The sequence below is a fragment of the Suncus etruscus genome, chromosome 7 (assembly GCF_024139225.1).
Source record: "Suncus etruscus isolate mSunEtr1 chromosome 7, mSunEtr1.pri.cur, whole genome shotgun sequence".
NCBI lineage: Eukaryota > Metazoa > Chordata > Mammalia > Eulipotyphla > Soricidae > Suncus > Suncus etruscus.
In genome coordinates this window covers 120,461,073-120,486,626 of record NC_064854.1, presented here as the reverse complement: position 1 = coordinate 120,486,626, position 25,554 = coordinate 120,461,073, and the positions used below count along the sequence as shown (strand labels likewise).

Genomic DNA, 25,554 nt, shown 5'->3' with positions numbered 1-25,554 from the left:
CATAGTCATAGTGATATCTTCTTTGTCCTAACTACACTCACGCAGTATTTGTGACAAATTCCTACCATGAAATTGTTCTCCTGGCCTTCGTCTCTATTGGCTTTGGATAGTATTACCATACTATCTTTAGATAGAGGGAGGGATGGATGGATGGATGGATGGATGGATGGATGGATGGATGAGAAGGATGGGTGGGTGGATGGATGGATGGATGGATGGGTGGGTGGACAGATGAATGGACAGACAGATAGACAGACAGATGGACAGATATCCTAGGAAATACTTCTGAGCTAAGTTGGCTTAATGGTGGTAGAAGCAGAGCTGCTGCACCTGAAGTAATATTTGTAGAAAGAAAATTGGAGGGTCCAGCACAATATCACAGCAGGGAGGACATTTGCCTTGCTTGTGGCCAACCCAGGTTCAATTCCCAGCATCCTATATGGTCTCCAAGCCTGTCAGGAGTAATTTCTGAGCACAGAGCCAGGAATAACCCCTAAACACTGCCAGGTGTGACTGAAAAAACAAAAGAAAATATTTTTCATTTTGGCTTTTGAACCATACCCAGTGGTGCTCATGGGTTTCTTTCTCCTGGATACCAGAGACCAAGCCTAGATCAGCTACATGCAAGGCAAGCACCCTACCCACTGTACTATCTCCCCAGCTCCCAAGAAAATTCATTTGAATATATTTATAATAAGGAGTGTAGAGGAAAAATATAATGAATGTGGTTAGATTTAGGTGTACTTTTTCTAGAACTGTATAAAACAGTTCTAGAAGCCACATCTAAGATCAGGCCCCTAGGAGGTACATATTTTTGCCTGATATTTCAGTCTCTTGGAGTTATTGTTGGGAAATGATATAAAAAGGATATTTAGGGGCTGGAGAGATAGCATGGAGGTAAGGCGTTAGCCTTTCATGCAGAAGGTCATCGGTTCGAATCCCAGCATCCCATATGGTCCCCTGAGCCTGCCAGGGTGATTTCTGAGCATGGAACCAGGAGTAACCCCTGAGCACTGCCAGGTGTGACCCAAAAACAAAAACAAAACAAAACAAAACAAAAAGGATATTTAGATTCTCATTGAAAGTAGGGCAGGGTTGGGGCCAGAGAGATAGGTGTTTGCCTTGCATGTAGAAGGTCAGTGATTCGAATCCCCACATCCCATATGGTCCCCCGAGCCTGCCAGGAGCGATTTCTGAGCATAGAGCCATGAGTAACCCCTGAGCACTGCCGGGTGTGATCCAAAATCCAAAAAAAAAAAAAAAAAAAGAAAAAGAAAAAAGAAAAGAAAAGAAAGTAGTAGGGCAGGGCTCTGTAAAGCTCAGAGAACTACAGTTCACTCTTTTCCAATCTTGTTTTATTTTGGGCCATACCACCTGACTCTAAGCACAGGAACACTTCTTGCTGGACTCAGGGGCTGACTATTTGCAGTGTTAAAGCCCTGCATTGACTGCACGTAAATCAAAAGCCTTGCTTGCTCTACTGTCTCTCTCTGGCCCAGTCTGTTCCAGTCTTAATTAATGACTCCTCCCTCTTGTCATTTGATGATGACCATGGAAAAATGTTACTGTTTTTTGCTTTTCAGCTAGGATGGGTACTAAGAAAAAAGTTCATGCCTTTGTCCGTGTCAAACCCACAGATGACTTTGCTCATGAAATGATTCGATATGGAGAAGATAACAAAGTAAGTGCATTCTTTTGCCATTCCCTGTTTCAGCCTCTGTCCCACCTCACTCTTGCTTAATCCTTATATATACTCTTTTTAGTGACCAAATCCTTACAAAATTGATATTGCAGATGAACCCTAAAAGTCATCAGGTCCCAAGTACTACTTTACAGTGTTTTTAAGTAAAGTTCCCTTTATTAAATTATGCTTTTTGTTTGGGAGGGTCATTGTGCCGTGCTGCAGATAGAACCCGGAGTTGGGCCAAGCGATAACACAGCAGTAGGGCATTTGCATTGTAAGCTGATGACCTGGAACAAACCCAGGTTCTATCCCTAGCATCCCATATGGTTTTCTGAGCCTGCCAGGAGTGATTTCTGAGTAAAGAGCCAGGAATGAACCCTGAACGCCAATGGGTGTGACCCAAAAACCGAAAACCTGAAGTTGCTGCCTGAAAATCATGTGCGATGGCCCTCTGACCTATTTCCCTTTCCCCCCAAAGATCCTACACACTTCTCCATCTTTTCCTGTCATTGTTGTTGCAGTGACCAGGGGTCACATCCATAATTGGCTCTGGTGCTCGCTCATTTGGCTATATTGCTCTCCAGGAGTCCCACCCTTGAATTGGAGTGCTCCTAGATTATCATTCGCTATGCCAGTGATCTTAGAAAGTAGAGCTTCCAGAATCATACTTTACACAGGCAGCAGCATGGGACAGTCTTAACTCCAGCAAGTCTGTTGCTCGCAGCCACTGAGTTCTCTGGACCTCACACTCCCATTTTTAACTGTTAAGTTTGACCAGAACTCTGGGAGTATCTCTCACTGAGAAAGCCAGAAAGATTTGTCTATCCTCACGTCCTTACCACTGTTCTGAGGATCCACCTGGAGGATCCACTTCTGACAAGATGTGAACAACTTTCGCGCGTTCAAAGTTCTTATTCAGCAAGTATACATGTATATATGGCTCAATTCTAGCAGTAAGATTTTCTGTAAAGGAAGAAGTCAAGAATAAACACCACAGGGGCCAGAGAGATAGCATGGAGATAAGGCTTTGCCTTGCATGCAGAAGGTCAGTGGTTCAATCCCTGCATCCCATATGGTCCCCAGAGCCTGCCAGGAGCAATTTCTGAACGTTGAGCCAGGAGTAACCCCTGAGGGCTGCCGGGTGTGACCAAAAAAAAAAAACCAAAACAACAACAACAAAAAAAGAATAAACACCACAAATCTTGAAAAAAATCATAGCAGTCTGAAAAAAGAGTACATACAACCTCGTGAATGCACCCCTGGGCATAGGATCCACAAACTACAAGCCTCTCCCTCTGGATCTTGGTTTGTCAGGAAGTAGCTGTGCATTGGCTCTTGGATCAAGCTAGGAAATGTGCTACTTTTTTTGGGGGGGGCATGCCAGGCAATGCTTAGGGGTTACTTCTGGCTCTGCTCTCACAAATCGCTCCTGGAAGGCTCATGGGACTATATGGGATGCTGGGGATTGAACTTGGGTTGGCCATGTGCAAGGCAAACACTGTGCCTGTTGTGCTATCTCACCGGCCCCATCTAATGTTAATCTCTCTGTATGAAAATTCTCCATCGTATAGGCCAGAACATTAGTAAAACAGGTAGCAAGCTTACCTTGCATGTGTCTGACCTGAGTCTGATCCCTGGCATTCCATATGATCCCCTACACACTGCTAAGAGTGATTTCTGAGTACAGAGCTAGGAATGACCTTCGAGCATTGCTGGGTATAGCCCAAATATAAATGCCCACCCTTAAAAAAGAATTCACCAGGGGCTAGAGCAATAGTGCAACGGTAGGCATTTGCCTTGCATGTGGTTGACCCAGGACAGACCTCAGTTTGATCCCTGGCATTCCATATGGTCCCCCAAGCCAGGAGTAATTTCTGAGCGCATAGCCAGGAGTAACCCCTGAGCATCACCAGATGTGGTCCAAAAACCAAAAAAAAAAAAAAAAAAAGAATTTCCATTGTGAGGATTAGATGTGCTACTGATCTAAACCCAGTGTTCCCAAGCCACAGTGCTTGCTTGGAGGAATCTAAACTCTAAAAAGTCTTCATAAGTTTTTGCAGCTAGGAATCTTTTGACAAAGGGCCAGAGAGATGATTGAGATGATGATTGAGGGGAGCTAATTCCTAGTCTCTCTACTGCCAGGAGCAATCACAGAGCAAAAGTTACAGTGGTGTGTGCTCATTGAAATATATTTATAAAATAAGAAAAGTGGGGAAGTTTTTAACCTATTGCACATATACGATGTCATATTTCCAATATTTATCTATTTCGTATCATGCTGGAGATATGGCTCAGTGGTAGAACTCAATGCCTCACATGTGGAAGGCCCTGGATTTAATCCCTCATACTCTCCCTTAAGAAGAAAAAACACAAAGGGGCTGGAGAGGACTAGAGACATAGTTCAGAGGTCTAATGTAGATCCTGGTTCAGTCCCTGGCACCTAAGTGTCCCCTGAGCACTGCCAGGTAGAGCCCAAAAACAAAGAGGAAAAGGCTGTGTCCATGACTCAAAGGCCTTGAACATATATGCCTTGTAGATAGGAGACCTAGTTTTGATCTCCAGCATTGCACTGTCCCTCAGGCATTGCCAGGAATTAGATATACAAACTCAAATGGAAAAAAAAAAAAGACATCTTGATTTGTTCTGATACCACTGAATAACTGTTGCAGTCCAGAGCTTCTTACATGAGCATCATTTAGTCCTTACATTGAGAGTGAAGCCTCATCTCCAGCTGCGAGGTCTGGACTCGAACTCAGACATATATCACCAAGCACACTATTTTTTTTAGCCTGCTTCAAGATCTCCTCGCACTTGAATATATCTAAAGTTTATCTAATATAAACATAAATATGTGTGACCACATACCATAGCTGGGGAAATAAAACAGAACCTTGTAAATTAGGTTGAATGTACTAAGATTAGTTAGTGTGCCCATCTCCTCACTGATCCTTTCAACAGAAAAGTTATGTGACTTCCCTGTGGTGACTCTCTTCTCCCTTCCCAAATAAGTCTTCAAAACTTATTATTAAGTGAGTTTATTCATGGACTTCCTGTTGTTCCTAAAGTTCTTTTTTTTTTTTTTTGGTTTTTGGGCCACACCCGGCGGTGCTCAGGACTTACTCCTGGCTGTCTGCTCAGAAATAGCTCCTGGCAGGCACAGGGGACCATATGGGACACTGGGATTCGAACCAACCACGTTTGGTCATGGATTGACTGCTTGCAAGGCAAACACCGCTGTGCTATCTCTCCGGGCCCGTTCCTAAAGTTCTTAAAGTTCACATGCTTCTCTTTTATCCAGGTCAATCCTTGAATGATTTTTCTTTTTCTTCTTTTTTTTTTTTTTTTTGGTTTTGTTTTGGGGCCATACCTTGCTGTGCTCAGGGCTTACTCCTGGATCTTCACTCAGGAATAACTCCTGGTGAGTTTGAGAAACCATATGAGATGCCAGGGATTGGACTTGAGTCAGTCCCATGCAAGGCAAGTGCCTTACCTGATGTACTATTTCTCTGGCTCCCCAAAATTTTGTTTCTTTTTGTTTTTGTTTTGGGGCTATTCTCAGCAACAATAGGCATTACTCCTGGCTATGTACTAAGGAATTGCTCCTGGTAGTGTTCAGGAAATCATATGCGATGCTGGGAATCAAATTCACATTGCTTGCATTCAAGACAAACACCCTACATACCAGGGGTCTCAAACTCTCGGCCCGCGGGCCATTTGTGGCCCTCCATACAACATTTTGTGGCCCGCGGCTGGCCTTCAAATATCGTAGTATTCGTGATTATTCACTTACTGAATAATCGCAATAAAAATCGCATTAGTAAGAAAAAATCGCATTAAACATTCGCATACCCCAAGCAGTTCCGTTTGGGGTATGCAAATGTTTAACGCGATTTTTTGTGATTTTTTTTTTGTTTTTTTGGCCACTCCCTTTTGATGCTCAGGGGTTACTCCTGGCTAAGCGCTCAGAAATTGCCCCTGGCTTGGGGGGACCATATGGGACGCCAGGGGATCGAACCGAGGTCCTTCCTTGGCTAGCGCTCGCAAGGCAGACACCTTACCTCTAACACCACCTCGCTGGCCCCTACTAATGCGATTTTTTTTTTTTGTGGTTTTTGGGTCACACCCGGCAGTGCTCAGGGGTTATTCCTGGCTCCAGGCTCAGAAATTGCTCCTGGCAGGCACAGGGGACCATATGGGACGCCGGGATTCGAACCGATGACCTCCTGCATGAAAGGCAAACACTTTACCCCCATGCTATCTCTCCAGCCCCACTAATGCGATTTTTTTATTGCAAATATTTCGTAAGCAAATAATCGCGAATACTTTGTGCCCAGCGCAGACGTCTTTTCCACTGCTCCTTTTCCGCAGACGTCTTTTCCGCTGTCCCTTGCATTATTGGAGTCCTAAGGGATAGAAGGGAGAGAAGTTTATTACAGAATTAGATTTTGTCATACCTTCATCATGACTTCATCAAAGCCTGCAGTGAACAGAAAGATTGATGACGAGCACAGACAAATTCAGGAAAAGTGGGAGATGCAGTATTTCTTTGTTGAGCACAGGGGCATCCCCACATGTCTTATATGCTCAGAGAAAGTTGCAGTGCACAAGGAACACAACTTGAAACACCATTATTCAACTAAACATGCTGAGGATTGTGCAAAATATCAAGGAAATGAGAGAGCCAAGTGGGTTGCCAGTCTTAAAGCATGTCTAATGAGGCAACAAGATTTCTTCAAGAAAGCAACCAAAGAGAATGTTGCATCAGTCGAAGCTAGTTACATGGTTAGTGAGATGATTGCTAAGGCAGGAAAACCATTCTCAGAAGGAGAGTTTGTTAAAAAAAAATGCATGTCGCAGGCTGCAAGTATTATCTGTCTGGAAAAGAAAGGTCAGTTTAGCAAAAGCAGCCTTTCTGCTAACACTGTGGCAGAGCGCATTTCTGACATGTCAAGTGACATTTATCATCAACTGTGTGAGAAGCCAAATGTTTTGATGCATACTCAGTTGCTCTTGACGAGGGCACAGATATAACAGACATTGCGCAGCTCACAATTTATGTCCGTGGTGTTGATTGCAATTTTGAATTGACAGAGGAGCTGCTCACAATAATTCCAATGCATGGCCAGACCACCGCTAATGAGATATTTCAGCATCTGTGTGATGCCATTGAGAATGCGGGTTTGCCAGGGAAGAGGTTTGTTGGAATAATAACCGATAGAGCACCATTGATGACAGGAAGGAAAAATGGACTGGTGGTACTGTTCAAAAAAAACTTGAAGAAGAGGGTGTAGAGAAGGCCAGTCTCTTCACTGCATTATCCATCAGCAGGCCCTTTGCAGTAAATGCCTGACATGTGACAATGTGATGTCTGTTGTTGTGAAATGCATCAACCAAATCAGATCCAGGGGCTTAAAGCACAGGAGGTTCCATGCTTTTTTAGAGGAAATGGAGTCACAATATGAAGATGTGCTTTATTTCACTGAGGTACTTTGGCTCAGCAGGGGAAATGTCCTGAAAAGATTTTTTTTTTTTTTTTTTTGGTTTTTGGGCCACACCCATTTGACGCTCAGGGGTTACTCCTGGCTATGTGCTCAGAAATCGCCCCTGGCTTGGGGGGACCATATGGGACGCCGGGGGATCGAACCGCGGTCCTTCCTTGGCTAGCGCTTGCAAGGCAGACACCTTACCTCTAGCGCCACCTTCCCGGCCCCCTGAAAAGATTTTTTGAGTTGAGAGAAGTGAAAGCCTTCATGGAGAAGGATGGGAATGCTGTTTCTGAGTTGAGTGATCACAAATGGCTCATGGACTTAGCTTTTCTTGTTGACATCACACATAAGCTGAATGTACTGAACAAGATGTTACAAGGCCAGGGGCAGCTTCTCAGTGCTGCCTATGACAATGTGAGAGCATTCTCCACAAAATTTGTGTTATGGAAATCCCAGCTCTCTCAGACAAACCTTTGCCATTTCCCAACATGCAAGGAACTTGTGGATGCAGGCATACCATTCAGTGGTGAGAAATATGTTGATTCTATTTTTAAGCTAGAGAAGGAATTTGATCACAGATTTGCAGACTTCAAAAAGCACAGAGCCACTTTCCAAATTTTTGTGGACCCCTTTTCCTTTGATGTGCAAGATGCCCCTCCTGTGCTTCAAATGGAGTTCATTGACCTGCAGTGCAGTTCTGATCTCAAAGCCAAGTTCAGGGAGATTAGTGGAAAAGCAGACATGCATGGTCAATTTTTGAGAGAATTGCCCCCCAGCTTCCCTGAGCTTTCCCGAATGTTCAAGCGCACCATGTGCCTTTTTGGGAGCACATATTTGTGTGAAAAGTTATTCTCCACATTGAACTTCAATAAGTCAAAGTACAGGTTTAGATTTAATGATGATCATCTTCAAGCCATACTGAGGGTCTCAACTACTTCCTTTCTAAAGCCAAATGTGGTCCAGATTTGTGAGAAGAAGTGCTGTCTAGTCTCTGGCAGCAAGGAATAGGCAAAAGACAGTTCAGAAGAACTGTTGTTCATGATCTTGACTCAATGTTCTATTCATGTTCAGAAGAAATAAAACTGTTAATAATGACGTTTGAGGACTTTTTTGTGTGTGTGAAATCCCTTATGCGGCCCTGCCTCCTGCAGGCCCCAGGTAAATTGAGTTTGAGACCCCTGCTACATACTATAATATTGCTCCATCCATTTGATTCTTTTTGTTTGTTTTTGGTTTTTTGAGTCACACCCAGCGGCACTCAGGGGTTACTCCTGGCTTCGAGCTCAGAAATTGCTTCTGGCAGGCATGGGGAACCAATTTGAACCATCATCTGTCTTTGGTTGGCAGCATGCAAGGCAAACACCCTTACCGCTGTGCTATCTTTCCGGCTCCCCTTTGATTCTTTTTAACACCAATTTTTTAACAAAATTTTCTCTTTCTCCTTAACTCTTCCTTTCCTCCCTTCATCCCACAAAGAGCATCGATATTCACTTAAAAAAAGATTCTCGAAGAGGAGTTGTCAATAACCAGCAAACAGACTGGTCATTTAAGCTGGATGGAGTTCTCCATGATGCATCCCAAGAAGTGGTGTATGAGACAGTCGCAAAGGATGTCGTTTCTCAGGCACTCAATGGCTATAATGGTAATTTAGTTAATTGACTATTTGCCTTATTAAGAGCCTGCATGGTCCTTCCTGGAGGAAGAGGTGCAAATTCTTACTATGAATAAAATAAAGTATAACCCCATTTACTAACATTTGTTGACTTATTTGTCTTGATGTTCTCAAGTTATTATTTTTTTTGGTGACATTGTGGAAATGGCTTGATCCAATGTCCTGGGATCCTAGTTTCATAGGATATTAAATGACCTCAGAGTTTGATAGGCCATGGAGGTTCAAATATCATTTTTTAGCTCTACTAAGTTTGTTTTTTTCCTTTTGGTGAAGGAGAGTGCACACCTGGCTGTGTACTCTGATGATTCCTGGCTCTGCACTCAGGAATTACTCCTGGTGGGATTAGGAGACCATATGGGAAGCCAGAGATCGAACCCAGGTTGGCCACAAAAACCCTACCCACTACACTATTGCTCTGGTTTCAGCTCTTGTATTAATTTTAAAGATAATGTCCTTAAAATGAACTTTGAGGGGGACCATATGGGGTGTAGGGGAAAAAAAAGAAATTTGATGGTTCTAACATTTGTTTCTTGTCTACCTGCAAAAGGTTATTTTTGTTTGGGGCCAGAGTGATAGTATAGTGAGAGAGGCACATCCCTTGCACACTGCCAACCCAGATTCAATTGCTGGCACCCCCATATTGTCACCCAAGCCTGCCAGGAGTGATATGTGAGCACAGATCTAGGAGTAAGTTCTGAGCATGTGGCCCAAAAATTGAAGGAAAAGTAAGTTATTTTTGTTCACTATACCCGCACAATCAATATGTTTACTATAGGAATGATTCATATTCAGAAAGCAGCCTTGTTGGGACATGTTTGCCAACAATTCTGTCTAAAATTATATTAATGTCTTAGGAAGATTTAGAAGTCTTTGAAAAGATTATTTCAGTTTGTCTACTTTACCCATCTTGTGACTGCTGATAGAATGTTCCGTTTGCAAATGTTAGGCCTTCTGGTTAGAAGTCTGTTGAGTCTGGATGCCCAAATATTATTTATAATATATATGAATGATCCATGTCACTTGTAAAAAAGATACAGTCCTTGAGGCCAGAGCAATAGTATAACAGGTAGGCTACCTTACATGTATCTTTTTTTCTTTTTGGGGGCCATGCCCAGTGGCACTCAGCGGTTACTTGTGGCTCTGTGCTCAGAAATCATTCCTGGCAGTCTCAGAGCACTATATAGGATGCTAGGAATAGAACCCCAGGTTGGCCACATGCAAGGCAAATGCCCTACCACTGTGCAATCTCTCTGCCCCCCGTCTTTTTTGTTCCTTACATGTATCTGATCTGGATTCTATTCCCAGCATTCCATATCACCACCAGGAGTGATCCCTGAACTCAGAGACAGGAATAAACTCTGAGCATCATCAGATGTGACCAAAAAAAAAAATAAACCAAAAAATAAACAAATAACTAAATATAGCCCTGAAGAAATTACGACATAAGAACTAAGTTCCAGGGAAGTTAAGGAACTTGGCCTTTGGTACCACCAAACTATAAAAGGACCCTGAGACCCAGATGAAGTGACTCCTTTGGGGTTAATGAGCACTATCTCTGTCTATAGAAGCCGAATTAGAGGCCCTTCCATAAAACCTACTAATCTTAGGATCTAAAGCATCAGCATGGGTGGGAATATACTTTTTTTCACAACCCACTATTCCCCAGGCAGGCCTGCAGTACAAATGTTACAAAGCATCCATCAAGATGAGATTTTTGTCTCTGTCCACCCAGGCCAGAGGAGGAGCAGAAGGAAACGAGCTCAAGGTGCTCATTTGTGCTTTGGGTCCCAGAGCCTCAAAATGAGGCAAACTTTTAAGAAGTGAGATATTTGGGTACAGGTTTCCAGAGACGGTAATAGACCAGATCAGGACCTGGTTCTACTGATTCATTTCTGGAAGAGACATGAAACCAGCCAGCATCCTTGTTTTTCCTGCAGGAACTTAGCAATCAACAAACTTTTCACCACTAACAGAACTTCCTTCCCACTGCCACCTTCTCCTTGGGACTTGAAAAAACTTCCTTGCCCCTTGAGACCTCAGCTGTGCAGAGCCCTGCTGAAGGAGGGCTAACATTCTTAGTCTCTTCTGATCTTTCTGGGGAAATTCCTAGTGCCTCTTCTCTAAGATTCCCTATTCTCAAAAGGCTGAGGGTCAGACACTCAGCAGAGAAAACATTGGTACTGACCGGCAGTGTGTGATCTCACCATTTTTGTCCCTATGCCCCTGTCCATGTGTTCTCCCTGGGAGGAATTCCCGACGTCCTATTCAGGCTATTCCTGCTAGCTACATCAAGCCAGGGCTCTAGCTTGCTCTGGGCATCGTGGGGAAACGGGAAGGCTTATCCTCAGAGCTGTTTTCCTGGATGTCACCAAGAAATGTTTTGAAATGTTTTAGGCACCATCATGTGTTATGGGCAGACTGGAGCTGGCAAGACATACACCATGACGGGGGCTACTGAGAATTACAAGCACCGAGGGATCCTTCCTCGTGCCCTTCAGCAGGTAGTGTGTGGGCTGCTGGGTGGGAGTGTCTCTCTACTGTAGGTCTGGCCAAACCCCAAGAGGCCAAACTATTAGAGAGAGTAGAGTACAAGCCTCAAGAGAATTGCTTTCTGTGTGGGTGAGAGGATGTGCGTTTACATGCCTGTGGGGCGGTGGGGAAGGGGCTATGTGTGTGTCTGCCTCAGGAAACAAAGGTCAGGATTCAGATCAATTCCTGCCTGTGCTGAGCCCTGTGTCCTCATTTCTGAAAGAGATACTCAGACAGGCTGACTGACTTCCTGCTACTCCTGGAGTCTCTGATCCTATAATTGAGGATTTGGAGGTCCTAATCACGTTCCTTCCTGATTTGATTACTTAATGAGGAGCACATGGGCTTTGCATCAGCACACCTCTGGCCTCTCCCACAACAGTCTTCAAAGGGGAAGAGGGAGAAGCCAGGCATGACGCAGCACGACTGAGTCAGCCCTAGGGAAGTGTGACTGAAGACATACTGACGGGCCTTCCTTTGGATGTTGGAAGCACAGGACTTTGCCTTTGCCTTAAAAAGCTTTTATGTTTTGCTTGTTTATAGGTCACACCCGGCTGTGCTCAGGGCTTACTCCTGACTCTGTGCTCAGGGATCACTCCTGGCAGGACTCAGGGGACATACAGTATTAGTTTTTATATATAAACGAATCCAAATTTAGTCATCTTTAAAATTCTGTTCCTGTTTTGCAGGAAACACGTTTAAGTGCAGTGCCAGCAACTGTGGCTGGTAAAAAAATGTCAGGCAGCTGAGATCTAGACCAGAGGCCTCACACTTATTTTTCCTATCACCCATTTTCCAGAATAATAAATCACACCTCCTCTCTTCTTGAAGGGATACATATAAAGCACCTCAATTGCCCCGAGATTACTTACCATTTCTCTTGCCCTCTGGGTTATTCCAGCATCATGAAGGATGCAATATTACCCACTTTAGAAAATACTTTTGTGGGGCCAGAGAGATAGCATGGAGGTAAGGTGTTTGCCTTTCATGCAGGAGGTCATCGGTTTGAATCCCGGTGTCCTATATAGTCCCCCGTGCCTGCCAGGAGCAATTTCTGAGCCTGGGGCCAGGAATAACCCCTGAGCACTGCCGGGTGTGACCCAAAAACCAAAAAAAAAAAAAAAAGAAGAAGAAAATACTTTTGTAGACTCTTAGAGCTAAGTGGTCCTCAGAGATCACCCAACCATCCTATCTCCCTGTGTAACGAAAACCAAGTTAAGAAACAGGCTGAAAAAAAAAAAAGAAACAAAAGAAATGGACTGGGAAGGGCCAGAGAGCACAGCCATAGGGCATTTGCCTTAATTCAGCCGGCCTGGGTTCGATCCTGGCATCCCATATGGTCCCTGGAGCCTGCCAGGAGTGATTTCTGATTGCAGAGCTAGGAGTAATTCATGAATGCCACTAGGTGTGGCTCAAAAACAAACAAACAAAAAAAAGAAGAATTAAGAAAACTGAATTTTGATTTGATTCCTGCCCTTAATGCTGAGTGACAAGAGATAAGAGGTCTGAAAGAAGCTTTTATATGCTGAGACTAAGAGAAAAAAGACCTTTATTTTATAGTCCTTTTCATTCACTTGCTTCTGTCTCTTGGGCCTGTTCAAGACTGGCTGATCCACAGTTGGAGAGATAGTACAGCGGGTGGGGCACTTGCCTTGCATGTGGCCAACGCCAGCTTCTATCCCTGTCACCACATATGGTACTTGAGCCCCATTAGGAGTGATCTCTGAGCACAGAGCCAGGAATAAAGCCCTGAGCACTGCTGGGTATGCCACCCCCCAAAAAAAAAAAGAGAAGAAAAGAAAAGAAATTTTGAAAAAGATGACTGATGATCCTGTAAGCCAGACACCAGAAAACTACAAGCTGATCATGATTTTGGGGTTTGTTTTTGGTTCACATCCAGTGGTGCTCAAAACTTACTCTAGGACCTCCTCTCAGAGATCGCTTAAGACCATATGTGGTGTCAGGGGGTAAACTTGGGTCATCCAGTAGCAGGTCAAGTACTTTGCCCTCCATTCTATCTCTCTGCCCCCCTGCCATAAATATTAATTCTACTGTGAACGGAAATAGTAACTGATGGCTTTTGTCTATAACACAGCCAGAATGTATCTCTTGGTACCTCTTTCTGAGGCCAGGACCCATCTAACATTGGCTGGTCACAGGCGTTCTGCTCTCAGACAAAATTACTCATCTTCCATCCAGGTTTTTCGGATGATAGAAGAACGCCCCACACATGCCATTACTGTGCGTGTTTCCTACCTGGAAATCTATAATGAGAGCCTGTTTGATCTCCTGTCCACTCTGCCCTATGTTGGACCCTCCGTCACACCAATGACCATCGTTGAAAACCCACAAGGGGTTTTCATTAAGGGATTGTCAGTGCACCTCACAAGTCAGGAAGAGGATGCATTCAGTCTCCTTTTTGAGGTGAGGTGATCAAGTCTCAAGATTCCTTCCCACCTTTCCTTTCTCTTGTTCCCCATTCTTCAGACTGTCCTTTCCTTTCTCTCCCTCCTTCTTATTTATTTATTTATTTTACTTACTTTGACAACCAGGAGAAAAATTACCCTATACTCGTTTAACAAGTCCAGATAGTACTGAAAGAATAGAGAAATAAGGGACCGAGGGGATGGCTCAAGCAGCAGACTGTCCCATGCAAGTCACTGGTGGTGTGATCCCCAGGACTGCATGATTTCCATGCACCTTGTTTTCAGCAACATCTGGAATGGCCCAACTCCATCTCAGCACCATCAGGAGTAAACCCAGAACTCAAAGCAAGAACAAAAATAAGAACAAAAAAATTTTTGCAATAAAAATGTACTTTTAAATTATATTTTCCTGTTTTTTGGTTTTGTTTTGTTTTTTGCTTTTTTTAGTAGTGGGGCCACACTGAGTGGTGTTCAGAGTTTACACCTGGCTATGCACTCAGGAATTACTCCTGGCACTGCTCCAGAGACCATTTTCAATTGTAGGCAAGCACCCTAACCATTGTACTATCACTCCAGTCCTATGCATTTTTTCTTATATGGTTGAAATTATTTCCCCCAATATTGCTAAATGTTAAGCATTTGTGGTATCAAAAATATAAGGATTGGAATCTAGGAGTGATAGCACAGTGAGTAGGGAGTTTGCCTTGCACATAGCCAACCTGGATTCAATCCCCAGCATCCTATGTGCTCCCCGAGCCTACGAAGCTATTTCTTTGTTTGTTTTTTTTGGGGGGGGGGTCACAGCAGGCAGCACACAGGGGTTCCTCCTGGCTCTGTGCTTAGAAGTTGCTCCTGGCAGGCTCAGGATCATATGGGATGTCGAGGTTCAAACCAGGGTCCGTCCTGTGTTGACTGCGTGCAAGGCAGCCCTACTGCTGTGCTATCGTAGGAGCAATTTCTGAGCACAGAGCCAGGAGTAACCCCTGAGCGCCACTGGGTATGCCCCAGAAAACCAAAACTAAATTAATAAATTAATTAAATAAAAGTAAATAATCATCATAGGAGCTAGCACTTCCGCAGCTAGGTATCATACCCAAGAGAAATGCAAATTTATATGTATATAACAAATGCTCTTAGCAGCATTATTCATACTACTTAGAACAGAAATAGCTCCCAAACTTTATCAACTGAATAATGGATCAACAAAATGAGGTGTTTCCCTACTATGGAAAACTATTTGACAATGAAATAAAGAGTATTAATATAAGATACAAAAAGGATGAATTCCCTCACCCCCCCCAAAAAAAAAAGAGAGATGGAGCACATGTCTAGCACGTACAGGCCCCAAATTTAATCTCTGGCCCCTCTAGTTCTCTCTGATACTATAGATGTATCCTGGTGAGCCCAGGTATCATTGATATGGTGATGGTAGCTCCCAGCACCTTATCACTGTTTCTAAGTATTGATTAGACCATGTTCTCTGGAAGTGATTCGTACAAAATTTTTATTATAAAGATTAAGAATATGATTCAGGGGGCCGGAGAGATAGCATGGAGGTAAGGCGTTTGCCTTTCTTGCAGGAGGTAGGTGGTTCGAATCCCAGCATCCCATATGGCCGGCCCCCTGAGCCTGCCAGGAGCGATTTCTGAGCATAGAGCCAGAAGGAACCCCTGAGCGCTGGCTGGGTGTGACCAAAAAAAAAAAAAACAAACAAAAAAAACAAAACAAAAAAAAGAATATGATTCAGTAGCAGAGCTCATGCCTTGCATGTGGAGGCCTTGAGTTTGATCTCCAGTACTAGAACCTGGGCCTCCTGAGTGCAATGCATACGTTTGATCATTTTAGCTATTTCTCTAGCCCAATAAAACTGTTCTTTAAGGGGACAGAGTAATAGTACAGTAGGAAAGGCCTTTGCCTTGCACAAGCTGACTCAAGCTTGATCTCTAGCAAGATGATGGACCCGGGCCCGGAGAGATAGCACAGCGGCGTTTGCCTTGCAAGCAGCCGATCCAGGACCAAAGGTGGTTGGTTCGAATCCCGGTGTCCCATATGGTTCCCTGTGCCTGCCAGGAGCTATTTCTGAGCAGACAACCAGGAGGAACCCCTGAGCAACACCGGGTGTGGCCCAAAAACCAAAAACCAAAAAAAAAAAAAAAAAAAAAAAAAAGATGATGGACCCAACAAGATCACCAGTGAGATATCCAAGCAAGATCCCTGGTATGATCTGCTGAGCCTACTGGGATTGACTCCTGAATGCAGAGCCAGGAGTAACCACTGTGCACTGATGGGTATGGCCACAAAACCACAAAACAAACAAACAAAAAAAAATCCAAAAAACCCTGCTCTTTAAAACAATCATATGAAGGGGCCGGGCGGTGGCGCTAAAGGTAAGGTGCCTGCCTTGCCTGCGCTAGCCTCGGACGGACCGCGGTTCGATCCCCCGGCGCCCCATATGGTCCCCCAAGCCAGGAGCGACTTCTGAGCGCATAGCCAGGAGTAACCCCTGAGCGTCACAGGGTGTGGCCCAAAAACCAAAAAAAAAAAAAAAAAAAAAAACAATCATATGCATATATTCAGGGGTGCTTTCTATCTGGCCCCCTTTTTCCTGGCAGAGAAGAAAGTGCCTTCCAAGTAGCAGCAATGGCACATTTCTCTTATTACTCCCAAACAATGTGTGTTTTGTTTTGTTTTGTTTTGTTTTAGATTACACCCAGCAGTGCTCAGGGGTTCCTCCTGACTCTACGCTCAGAAATTGCTCCTGGCAGGCTCGGGGGACCATATGGGATGCCGGGATTCGAACCACCGTCCTTCTGTATGCAAGACAAATGCCTTACCACCATGCTATCTCTCCGGCCCCCCAAACAATGCATTTTATAGGTTTTCAGGATTTAGGGAAGTTCAAGAATATCTACACTTGTCAGTGGTTTTCATATGCATAAGTATTTGTCGTTGGGGCTGGAGAGATAGCACAAGGGCATTTGCCTTGCATGAAGCTGATCCAGGACAGATGGTGGTTCAAATCTCAGCATCCCATATGGTCCCCTGTGCCTGCCAGAGGTGATTTCTGAGTGCAGAGCCAGGAGTAACCCCTGAGTGCCAACGGTGTGACCCAAAAACCAAAAACCAATAAAAAAAAAAAAGTATTTGTTCTTACCTTAAATAAAGAGTTACCATTCTTCTGACTTACACAGTGATCATTTCCTTGGTCATTTCTGGGTAGATTTACCCTACAGTTCCTCTGCCCTTTTTTTTCATAGTTAATCATAATACATTTGTTTCCAGATAAGTGAAAACAGAGTTATTGAAAAACATAGAAAAAAGATAAAAAAAGAAAAAGGAAGAGAAGAAAGTTTAAAAGAAAGATAAAAGAAAAAGTATAGTAGCAAGCACATTTGTGGGAAAAAAATCTAAAAATAAATGGAAGAGGAATCATGTAGAATGAATTCTACTATATCTTGGTTGTTTACCTTTGACCAATTTCCAGACCTGGTAGTATTTCAGACAATGCTACTAGAAGCATTTGGTCTATTTTTCCTGGAGAATATAGTCTGAATTTCTCTGGGTAAAGCCAGGATCTGTTATTACTAACTGGGCTATGAACTATGAATGAGTTACACTTTCTAAGACAGCTGCCAACATGTTTTTGGGAGGAGGCCACACCTGGCGATGCTCAGGGGTTACTCCTGGCTCTGTGCTGAGAAATCCCTCCTGGCAGGCTTGGGGGATCATATGGGATGCTGGGGATCGAACCCAGGTCCATCCTAGTTCAGCCACATGCAAGGCAAATGCCCTATGCTGTGATTACAGTCTAGCCCCTGCCAACTATTTTCTGTCATGGTCAACTCCCCCAGAAGAAAGTCAGCAGGCCCATTGTTCAGACCTTAAGAACATTTTTGTGTTTACCTGCCATGTATTTGTTAAATTTTCCTATACATGTCCTTGATTTATTTACAGATGTCTCTCCCCACCCACTTATTTGTATAAGTTGTTTATATATTTTTAAAAACAGATTTTTTCAATTATACATTATATAAATATCTATCTCCCAATTTTATCCACTGCAAAATTCTCTAATTTTAGATAGTTAGATGTAGATAAGTTTCTTCTTTTGCATTTTGTGTTAGTATATGAGAAAAGATTTTTAAAAAGTACTCTAACTGCTGGAGTCATAATATAGCAGGTCAAGCATTTGCCTTGGATGCAGCTGACCCAGGTTTGATTCCCAGCATCCCATATGGTCCCCTGAGCCTGCCAGAAGTGATTTCTGAGTGCAGAGCCAGGAGTAACCCCTGAGCATTGTCAGGTGTGGCCCCCAAACAAACAAGCAAACAAAGAAAAGGACTCTGTCTTTGGTTTATTTGTGTTTGGGGGACACACACAGCAGCATTGTTCAGAGACAATTCTTGGCTTGTAGCTCAGGAGTCACCCCTAGAGGATTCAAAGAATCTATATTCAGTATGGGGATTAAGTCCAGGCATCTTGTACGCAAAGTGTGCACTCCGGCCCATTGATCTCTCTTTAGCCCATAACTGACTCTTTTTAATCCCCCCTTTTATTTGGTGTTGGGAGGCACACCTGGTGGTACTCAGGGCTCACCTCTGGCTCTGTTCAGTGATCACTGGCAATGTTTGAGGGAACATGCCATGCAAGCAACTAAACTAGAGTGTGCCACACAAAAGACAAGAATCGTAGGCTCTATATCAGCTCTCCAGTCTCAAAAGCCTATCTTTTTTTTTTTTTGGGGGGGGTCCACACCCGGCAGCGCTCAGGGGTTCCTCCTGGCTCTATGCTCAGAAATTGCTCCTGGCAGGCTCAGGGGACCATATGGGATACTGGGATTCGAACCACCATCCTTCTGCATGAAAGGCAAATGCCTTACCTCCATGCTGTCTCTCCGGCTCCAAAAGCCTATCTTTTTTCTGGAACAATTCATTTTATTTGCTCTTAATATTAAATTTAATGTGTTTTGGTTTAAATCTGTATGCTTTTTACTCATATTTTTTTAATTTTTGGAACTTAGGTTTTACCAGTCAGCTCTCAGGACTTACTCTTGCCTCTGTACTCAGGAATCATTCTTTTTTTGTTATTGGGTTTTCTTTTTTTTGGGGGGGAGGGAGAGCACACCCAGTGACACTCAAAGGTTACTCCTGGCTATGCACTCAGAAATTGTTCCTGGCTTGGGGGACCATATGGGACGCCAGGGATCAAACCAGGTTCGTCCTGGGTGAGCCGCATGCAAGGCAAATCCCCCACCACTGCGCCTCCAGCCACCTCAGGAATCATTCTTGACAGTGCCCAGAGGACTATATGCAAAACCAGAGATAGACACCGGTGTTGACTACATGCAAGACAAGTATTGTTTTCTTTATTTAGTCATTGTGAAATAACAAAATTATTCCTGATTGAGTTTTAGGCTTCATCATCAATCCCAGTTCACTAAGGTCACCACCACCCTGTTTGGTTCCCACCCACCAGTCTGCCTCTGGAAGAGGCCCTTTTATTTTTATGATATTCTGCAATGTGGTTTACTGTACAGTACTTTTACTGATAGGGATTTTTTTGGGGGGGCCACACCCGGTGGTGCTCAGGGGTTACTCCTGGCTGTCTGCTCAGAAACAGCTCCTGGCAGGCATGGGGGACCATATGGGATTCCGGGATTCGAACCAACCACCTTTGGTGCTGGATTGGCTGCTTGCAAGGCAAACGCCGCTGTGCTATCTCTCCGGGCCCAGGGATTTTTTTTTTACACATGACACTTTACCACCTTTCAGTTCTACCTCCTCCTCCCAGTTAACCACTTCCCTCCATTATAGTGGTCCCCTTCCCGTCTTATCTCTCCTGCCAACTGGCACGTTTCCTACTGAAGACCAGTTCTCATGTTGCAAGACAAGTATTTTACCTTCATGCTAGCTTATCTCTTCAGCCCCACTATTGCTTTCCTCATCCATTTATTTCTACATTATGTATGTATGTATGTATGTATGTATGTATGTATGTTTTGGGGGTACTCAGAGGTTACTCGTGACTCTGCACTCAAGAATTACTCCTTGAGGGGCCGGGAAGGTGGCACTAGAGGTAAGGTGTCTGCCTTGCAAGCGCTACCATAGGACGGACAGCGGTTCGATCCCCAGGCGTCCCATATGGTCCCCCCAAGCCAGGGGCAATTTCTGAGCATATAGCCAGGAGTAACCCCTGAGCGTCAAATGGGTGTGGCCCAAAAACCAAAAAAAAAAAAAAAAAAAAGGAATTACTCCTTGAGGTGCTTGGGGGGACCATATGGGATGTTGGGGATTGAACCCAGGTCAGCCACAAACAAACAAAAACTCTACCCACCATGCATCTCTCTTTTTACCTATTTTATCTTTTCTGAGGGGAAAAAGTAGAAATCAAACCCAGGGTCTTATATGCATCAGATACGTGCTCTACCACTGACCTACATCACTTGATTCTTTCTTTGTTTGTTTGTTTATGTTTTTTTGTTTTGGGGCCACACCGGTGACGCTCAGGAATTACTCCTGGCTATGCACTCAGAAATCACTCCTGGATTGGGGGACCATATGGGATGCCAGGGCATCGAACTGTGGTCCGTCCTAGGTTAGTGTGTGCAAGGCAGATGTCCTACTGCTTGTGCCACCACTCCAGCCCCTCTTGCTTTATTTTTAACTAAAAAGTTCTTATTTTAAGTCATTCCATGTGGTACTTAATACTCTGTGGCCACTCCAGGTGGTGTTCAATGGACCATGCCATGTTAGGGATTAAACCTGGAGCTCCCACATCAAAGAATGTATTCTAGTAATGTTCTAGTAGCCTTTGAGGGCATCTTTTTCACCCCTGAATATACATATGTATGTGTGTATATATATATATCATATGTGTATATTATATATATATTGATTTGTTTGGTGGCACATCTGACATGGTACACAGAGCTTACTTCAGTTCTGCATTCAAAGACCACTCCTAGAAGTGGGTGCCAGATACTAAATTCAGGTTGGCTCTGTGTTAAGACCTCATCAATAGGGGCTGGAGAGATAGCATAGTGGTAGGGTGTTGGTTTTTCATGCAGCCGATCCAGGATGGACATTGGTTCAAATCCCGACACCCTATATGGTTCCCCCTGCCTGCCAGGAGCTATTTCTGAGCACAGAGCCAGGAATAACCCCTGAGTATAGTTGGGTGTGACCCAAAAACAAAAACAAAAAAGACCTCATCAATAATTCTTGTTTGGTTGGTTTGGGGACCACACCTAATGATTCTCATGAATCACTTATTCTGGAACTCCAGGAACCATATGTGGTATTTGGGATTAAATCTAAGTCATGTATTTGCAATACAAGTTTCTCATCATTATCAGTGTATTATATCTCTGTGGATCCTCATCAACAGTTTAAAGATTTTTTTTGTTTGCTTTTATTGTTGCTTGCTTGGTTTTCTTGCCTTTTTAATCATATTCAAGCCATGTCTGGAAGAGCTTATTCTTTTCTCCTTCAGGACTTGGAGGCCATGCAGTGCTGTTGTAGTAACTGGTTTTTACTTTATTTAGGATAATTCTTCTTTGCATATGCTTGGCCCACCTGGGCAGGAAGTGCCTCTGGATTGGCCCCCTACCCTTACATCAGTGCTTCTCAATTATTTTCTGTCATGCCTCCTTGGAAGAAGACAACATTTTTTTGCACCCCCCCTCGTGAGACTGTAAATAGTACCTGTATTAAAAAAAAAAAACTTTAACCTGTAAAACAAGAATATATAAAATAAATTGAGCTGATTTTTTAATCAGAGGTGATGTCTGGATTAATGGCTACACTGAGCATGTTTTGCAATGCATAGCTTTTAGAAGCAGGGTTTGAAGCAGGACACAGCAACTCTCAGCTCCAGAGACATACAGAGACATAAACATGGGGCTTAGCTTGTTATGACAGTGTTTGCCGAGGTCAAACATGTCCCCCCTCCCTTTATGGAGGTCCTACTCTTCCCAATAAATACCTTGGGTGAAAGAGACTTCTTCAGGTTTCAGTTCCACTGCTAGCCTGTCTGCCTGTTAGTACTTTTTGCCTACTTATAGATAGCTATAGTGAAGTTCCTGAATCTGTTTTATCTTCTTAACCTTGTGTGGATTATTTTCTGTGTTGGCCTTCCTTTCAGACCCACCTTCCCCAATACCAATACCTGGGTTTGGGCATGAGGCTTCTACTACACAGTGCCAGGAATTAAACCAGGTCTCCCATTTGCAAAGCATATGCAACCATTACTTGGTTCATATCTCTGGCCCTTCTACATTTCAGAAAGTTATTCCAATTCACATGCCCTCTATAGTAGGCCGAAAGTATTGGTCTGGACTCCACTTATTTTCCCTTTCTGCAGACTATAAAGGTTTTACTGGAAGGTCTGTCTGATTGCAATGTTATGAACTCATGGTATGTAACTGATGAAATCTCATCCAAAGGCCTTTCTTTTTGAATTTTCAAAATGTTGTCTTCATTTTTCCCCCGTCTTCAGGGAGAGACCAACAGGATTATAGCCTCCCACACATTGAACAAAAACTCTTCCAGATCACACTGCATCTTTACCATCTATGTGGAGGTAAGTGCAAGCTCTCTGAATAAAGGGCCAACTCCCTCAGGAGTGTCTCCCTCTGACAGTCAGACCTCTGTTTGGATGTTTCACAGGCCCATTCTCGGACCTTGTCAGATGAAAAGTACATTACTTCCAAAATTAACTTGGTGGATCTTGCAGGCTCGGAGAGGCTGGGAAAGTCTGGGGTAAGTTGGAGGAGACACATTAGGTTCCTTTTTGGTCAGTCCTGGGATTGATCCCAGGTCCTGGAAGGAAGAAAGGAAGGGAGGGAGGGCAGTGGGAAGGAAAAGGAAGTTTCTTCTCAGGAGCAATCAGCCTGCAGCCCTATTTCAGGTGTAGTTCCAAGTTCCTGTCCCCACTGACCATTCTCTCACTGGGAATTCATGATTAGAGTCGTGAGCCAACTGCAGTGGGGGATAAGGCTGGGCCTGAGGGACTGGAGGCAAGACAGATGCTGCATACAGAAAGCCTCATTCTTTTTTTTTTTTTAAATAATATCTTTATATCAGGGGCCGGAGAGATAGCATGGAGGTAAGGTGTTTGCCTTTCATGCAGAAGGTCATCAGTTCGAATCCCGGCATCCCATATGGTCCCCCGTGCCTGCCAGGAGCAATTTCTGAGCATGGAGCCAGGAATAACCCCTGAGCACCGCCGGGTGTGATCCAAAAACCACACACACAAAAATAATAATATCTTTATTTAAGCACCATGATTACAAACATGTTGCATCTGGGCTTCAATTATAAGAAAGAGCAGTCCCCTTCACCAGTATAACCTTTCCACTACCAATGCCCCCCACCCTCCCCCACCTCCTGCCTCATCCTTGACAGCACTTTTTTGACTATAAAATGGGATGATGGCTGCTATACTCTAAATAAGGTTCCTGGTGCTCAGAAATGTACCTCAAATATTCTGTGCTTGGGGTCGGAGAGATAGCATGGAGGTAGAGCGTTTGCCTTTCATGCAGAAGGAAGGTGGTTTGAATCCCAGCATCCCATATGGTTCTCCGAGCCTGCCAGGAGCTATTTCTGAGCATAGAGCCAGGAGGATCCCCTGAGCACTGCTGGGTGTGACCTGAAAACGAAAGAAAGAAAGAAAGAAAGAAAGAAAGAAAGAAAGAAAGAAAGAAAGAAAGAGAGAGAGAGAGAGAGAGAGAGAGAGAGAAAGAAAGAAGGAAGGAAGGAAGGAAGGAAGGAAGGAAGGAAGGAAGGAAGGAAGGAAGGAAGGAAGGAAGGAAGGACGAGGGAGGGAGGGAGGGAGGGAGGGAGGAAGGAAGGAAGGAAAGAAAGAAGGAAGGAAGGAAGGAGAAAGAAAGAAAGAAAGAAAGAAAGAAAGAAAGAAAGAAAGAAAGAAAGAAAGAAAGAAAGAAAGAAAGAAAGAAAGAAAGAAAGAGGGAGGGAGGGAGGGAGGGAGGGAGGGAGGGAGGGAGGGAGGAAGGAAGGAAGGGAGAGAGAGAGAGAGAGAGAGAAAGAAAGAAAGAAAGAAAGAAAGAAGGAAGGAAGGAAGGAAGGAAGGAAGGAAGGAAGGAAGGAAGGAAGAGGGAGGGAGGGAGGGAGGGAGGGAGGTAGGAAGGAAGGAAGGAAGGAAAGAAAGAAGGAAGGAAGGAAGGAGAAAGAAAGAAAGAAAGAAAGAAAGAAAGAAAGAAAGAAAGAAAGAAAGAAAGAAAGAAAGAAAGAAAGAAAGAAAGAAAGAAAGAAAGAAAGAAAGAAAGAAAGAAAGAGGGAGGGAGGGAGGGAGGGAGGGAGGGAGGAAGGAAGGGAGAGAGAGAGAGAGAGAGAGAGAGAGAAAGAAAGAAAGAAAGAAAGAAAGAAAGAAAGAAAGAAAGAAAGAAAGAAAGAAAGAAAGAAAGAAAGAAAGAAAGAAAGAAAGAAAGAAAGAAAGAAAGAAAGAAAGAAAGAAAGAAAGAAAGAAAGAAAGAAAGAAAGAAAGAAAGAAAGAAAGAAAGAAAGAAAGAAAGAAAGAAAGAAAGAAGAAAAAGAAAAGAAAAAATTCCGTGCTTGTGTTAGCTTTTCCCTCAAGTCTGAGTAGTCATATGAACATTTGCCTGAGTGATTCTTTCCAAATACATATTCATGCTATATCTTTATATTTATTCACAACAGTATTTACAAGAGCATGCCTGTACACATTTCTTTCTTTCTTTTTTGGTTTTTCGGCTACACCCGGCAGCACGCAGGGATTACTTCTGGCTATGTACTCAGAAATTGCTCCTGGCTTGGGGGACCATATGGGACTCCGGGGGATCGAATCTTGGTCCTTCCTAGGTTAGCACATGCAAGGCAAATACCCTATTGCTGTGCCACTGCTATGGCCCACCTGTACACATTTCTGTGAGAGTTTATATTTGTGTGAATACTTGAGAGGTTATTTGCTCGGTGTCAGCACAACTTTTTCCGATGAGTGTGATTCAACTTTGCCTATGTGTATTCTTTTGTTTTGTTTTGTTTTTTTTTGGCCACACCCGGCAGTGCTCAGGAGTTACTCCTGGCTCTGTGCTCAAAAATCCCTCCTCGGGGCCCACAAGATAGCATGGAGATAAGGCAAATATTTGTCTTCCATTGCAGAAGGACGGTGGTTTGAATCCCTGGTTTGAATCCCGGTATCCCATATGGTCCCCTGTGCCTGCCAGGGGCGATTTCTGAGCATAGAGCCAGGAGTAACACCTGATCACTGCTGGGTGTGACCCAAAAACCGAAAAAAAAAAAAAATTCCTCCTGGGCGGAGAGATAGGATGGAGGTAGGGCATTTGTCTTGCATGTAAAAGGATGTGGGTTCAAATCCCGGCATCCCATATGGTTCCCTGAGCCTCCCAGGAGCAATTTCTGAGCATAGAGCCAGGAGGAACCCCTGAGGGCAGCCGGGTGTGACCCAAAAATACAAACAAAAAACAAAAACAAAATCCCTCCTGGGGGCCGGAGTGATAGCACATCAGTAGGGTGTTTGCCTTGCATGCAGCTGACCTGATACGGATCCAGGTTGATTCCCCATCCCATATGGTCCCCTAACCCTGCCAGGGGCAATTTCTGAGTGCCTCCAAAAACAAACAAACAAACAAAAAAATTCCTCCTGGCAGGCTAGGGGACCATATGGGATGCCAAGGATTGAACCTGGGTCAACCAAGTGCAAGACAGATGCCCTATCACTGTGCTATCACTTCATGTGAATCTTATGTCAATATTTCTT

The 25,554-nt window shown here is 43.9% G+C and overlaps 1 protein-coding gene across 1 annotated transcript in view; it reads left to right on the top strand.

Annotated features, from left to right (window-relative positions):
• Positions 1 to 25,554, top strand: part of KIF9 (kinesin family member 9) — a 62,495-nt gene that overhangs the window by 4,833 nt on the left and 32,108 nt on the right. Inside the window, exons 3-8 of the mRNA XM_049777336.1 lie at positions 1,584 to 1,681; positions 8,647 to 8,812; positions 11,237 to 11,343; positions 13,571 to 13,795; positions 22,294 to 22,377; positions 22,464 to 22,556. Coding sequence (XP_049633293.1) covers positions 1,584 to 1,681; positions 8,647 to 8,812; positions 11,237 to 11,343; positions 13,571 to 13,795; positions 22,294 to 22,377; positions 22,464 to 22,556 — 773 coding nt within the window. The remainder of the gene's footprint in view (positions 1 to 1,583; positions 1,682 to 8,646; positions 8,813 to 11,236; positions 11,344 to 13,570; positions 13,796 to 22,293; positions 22,378 to 22,463; positions 22,557 to 25,554) is intronic.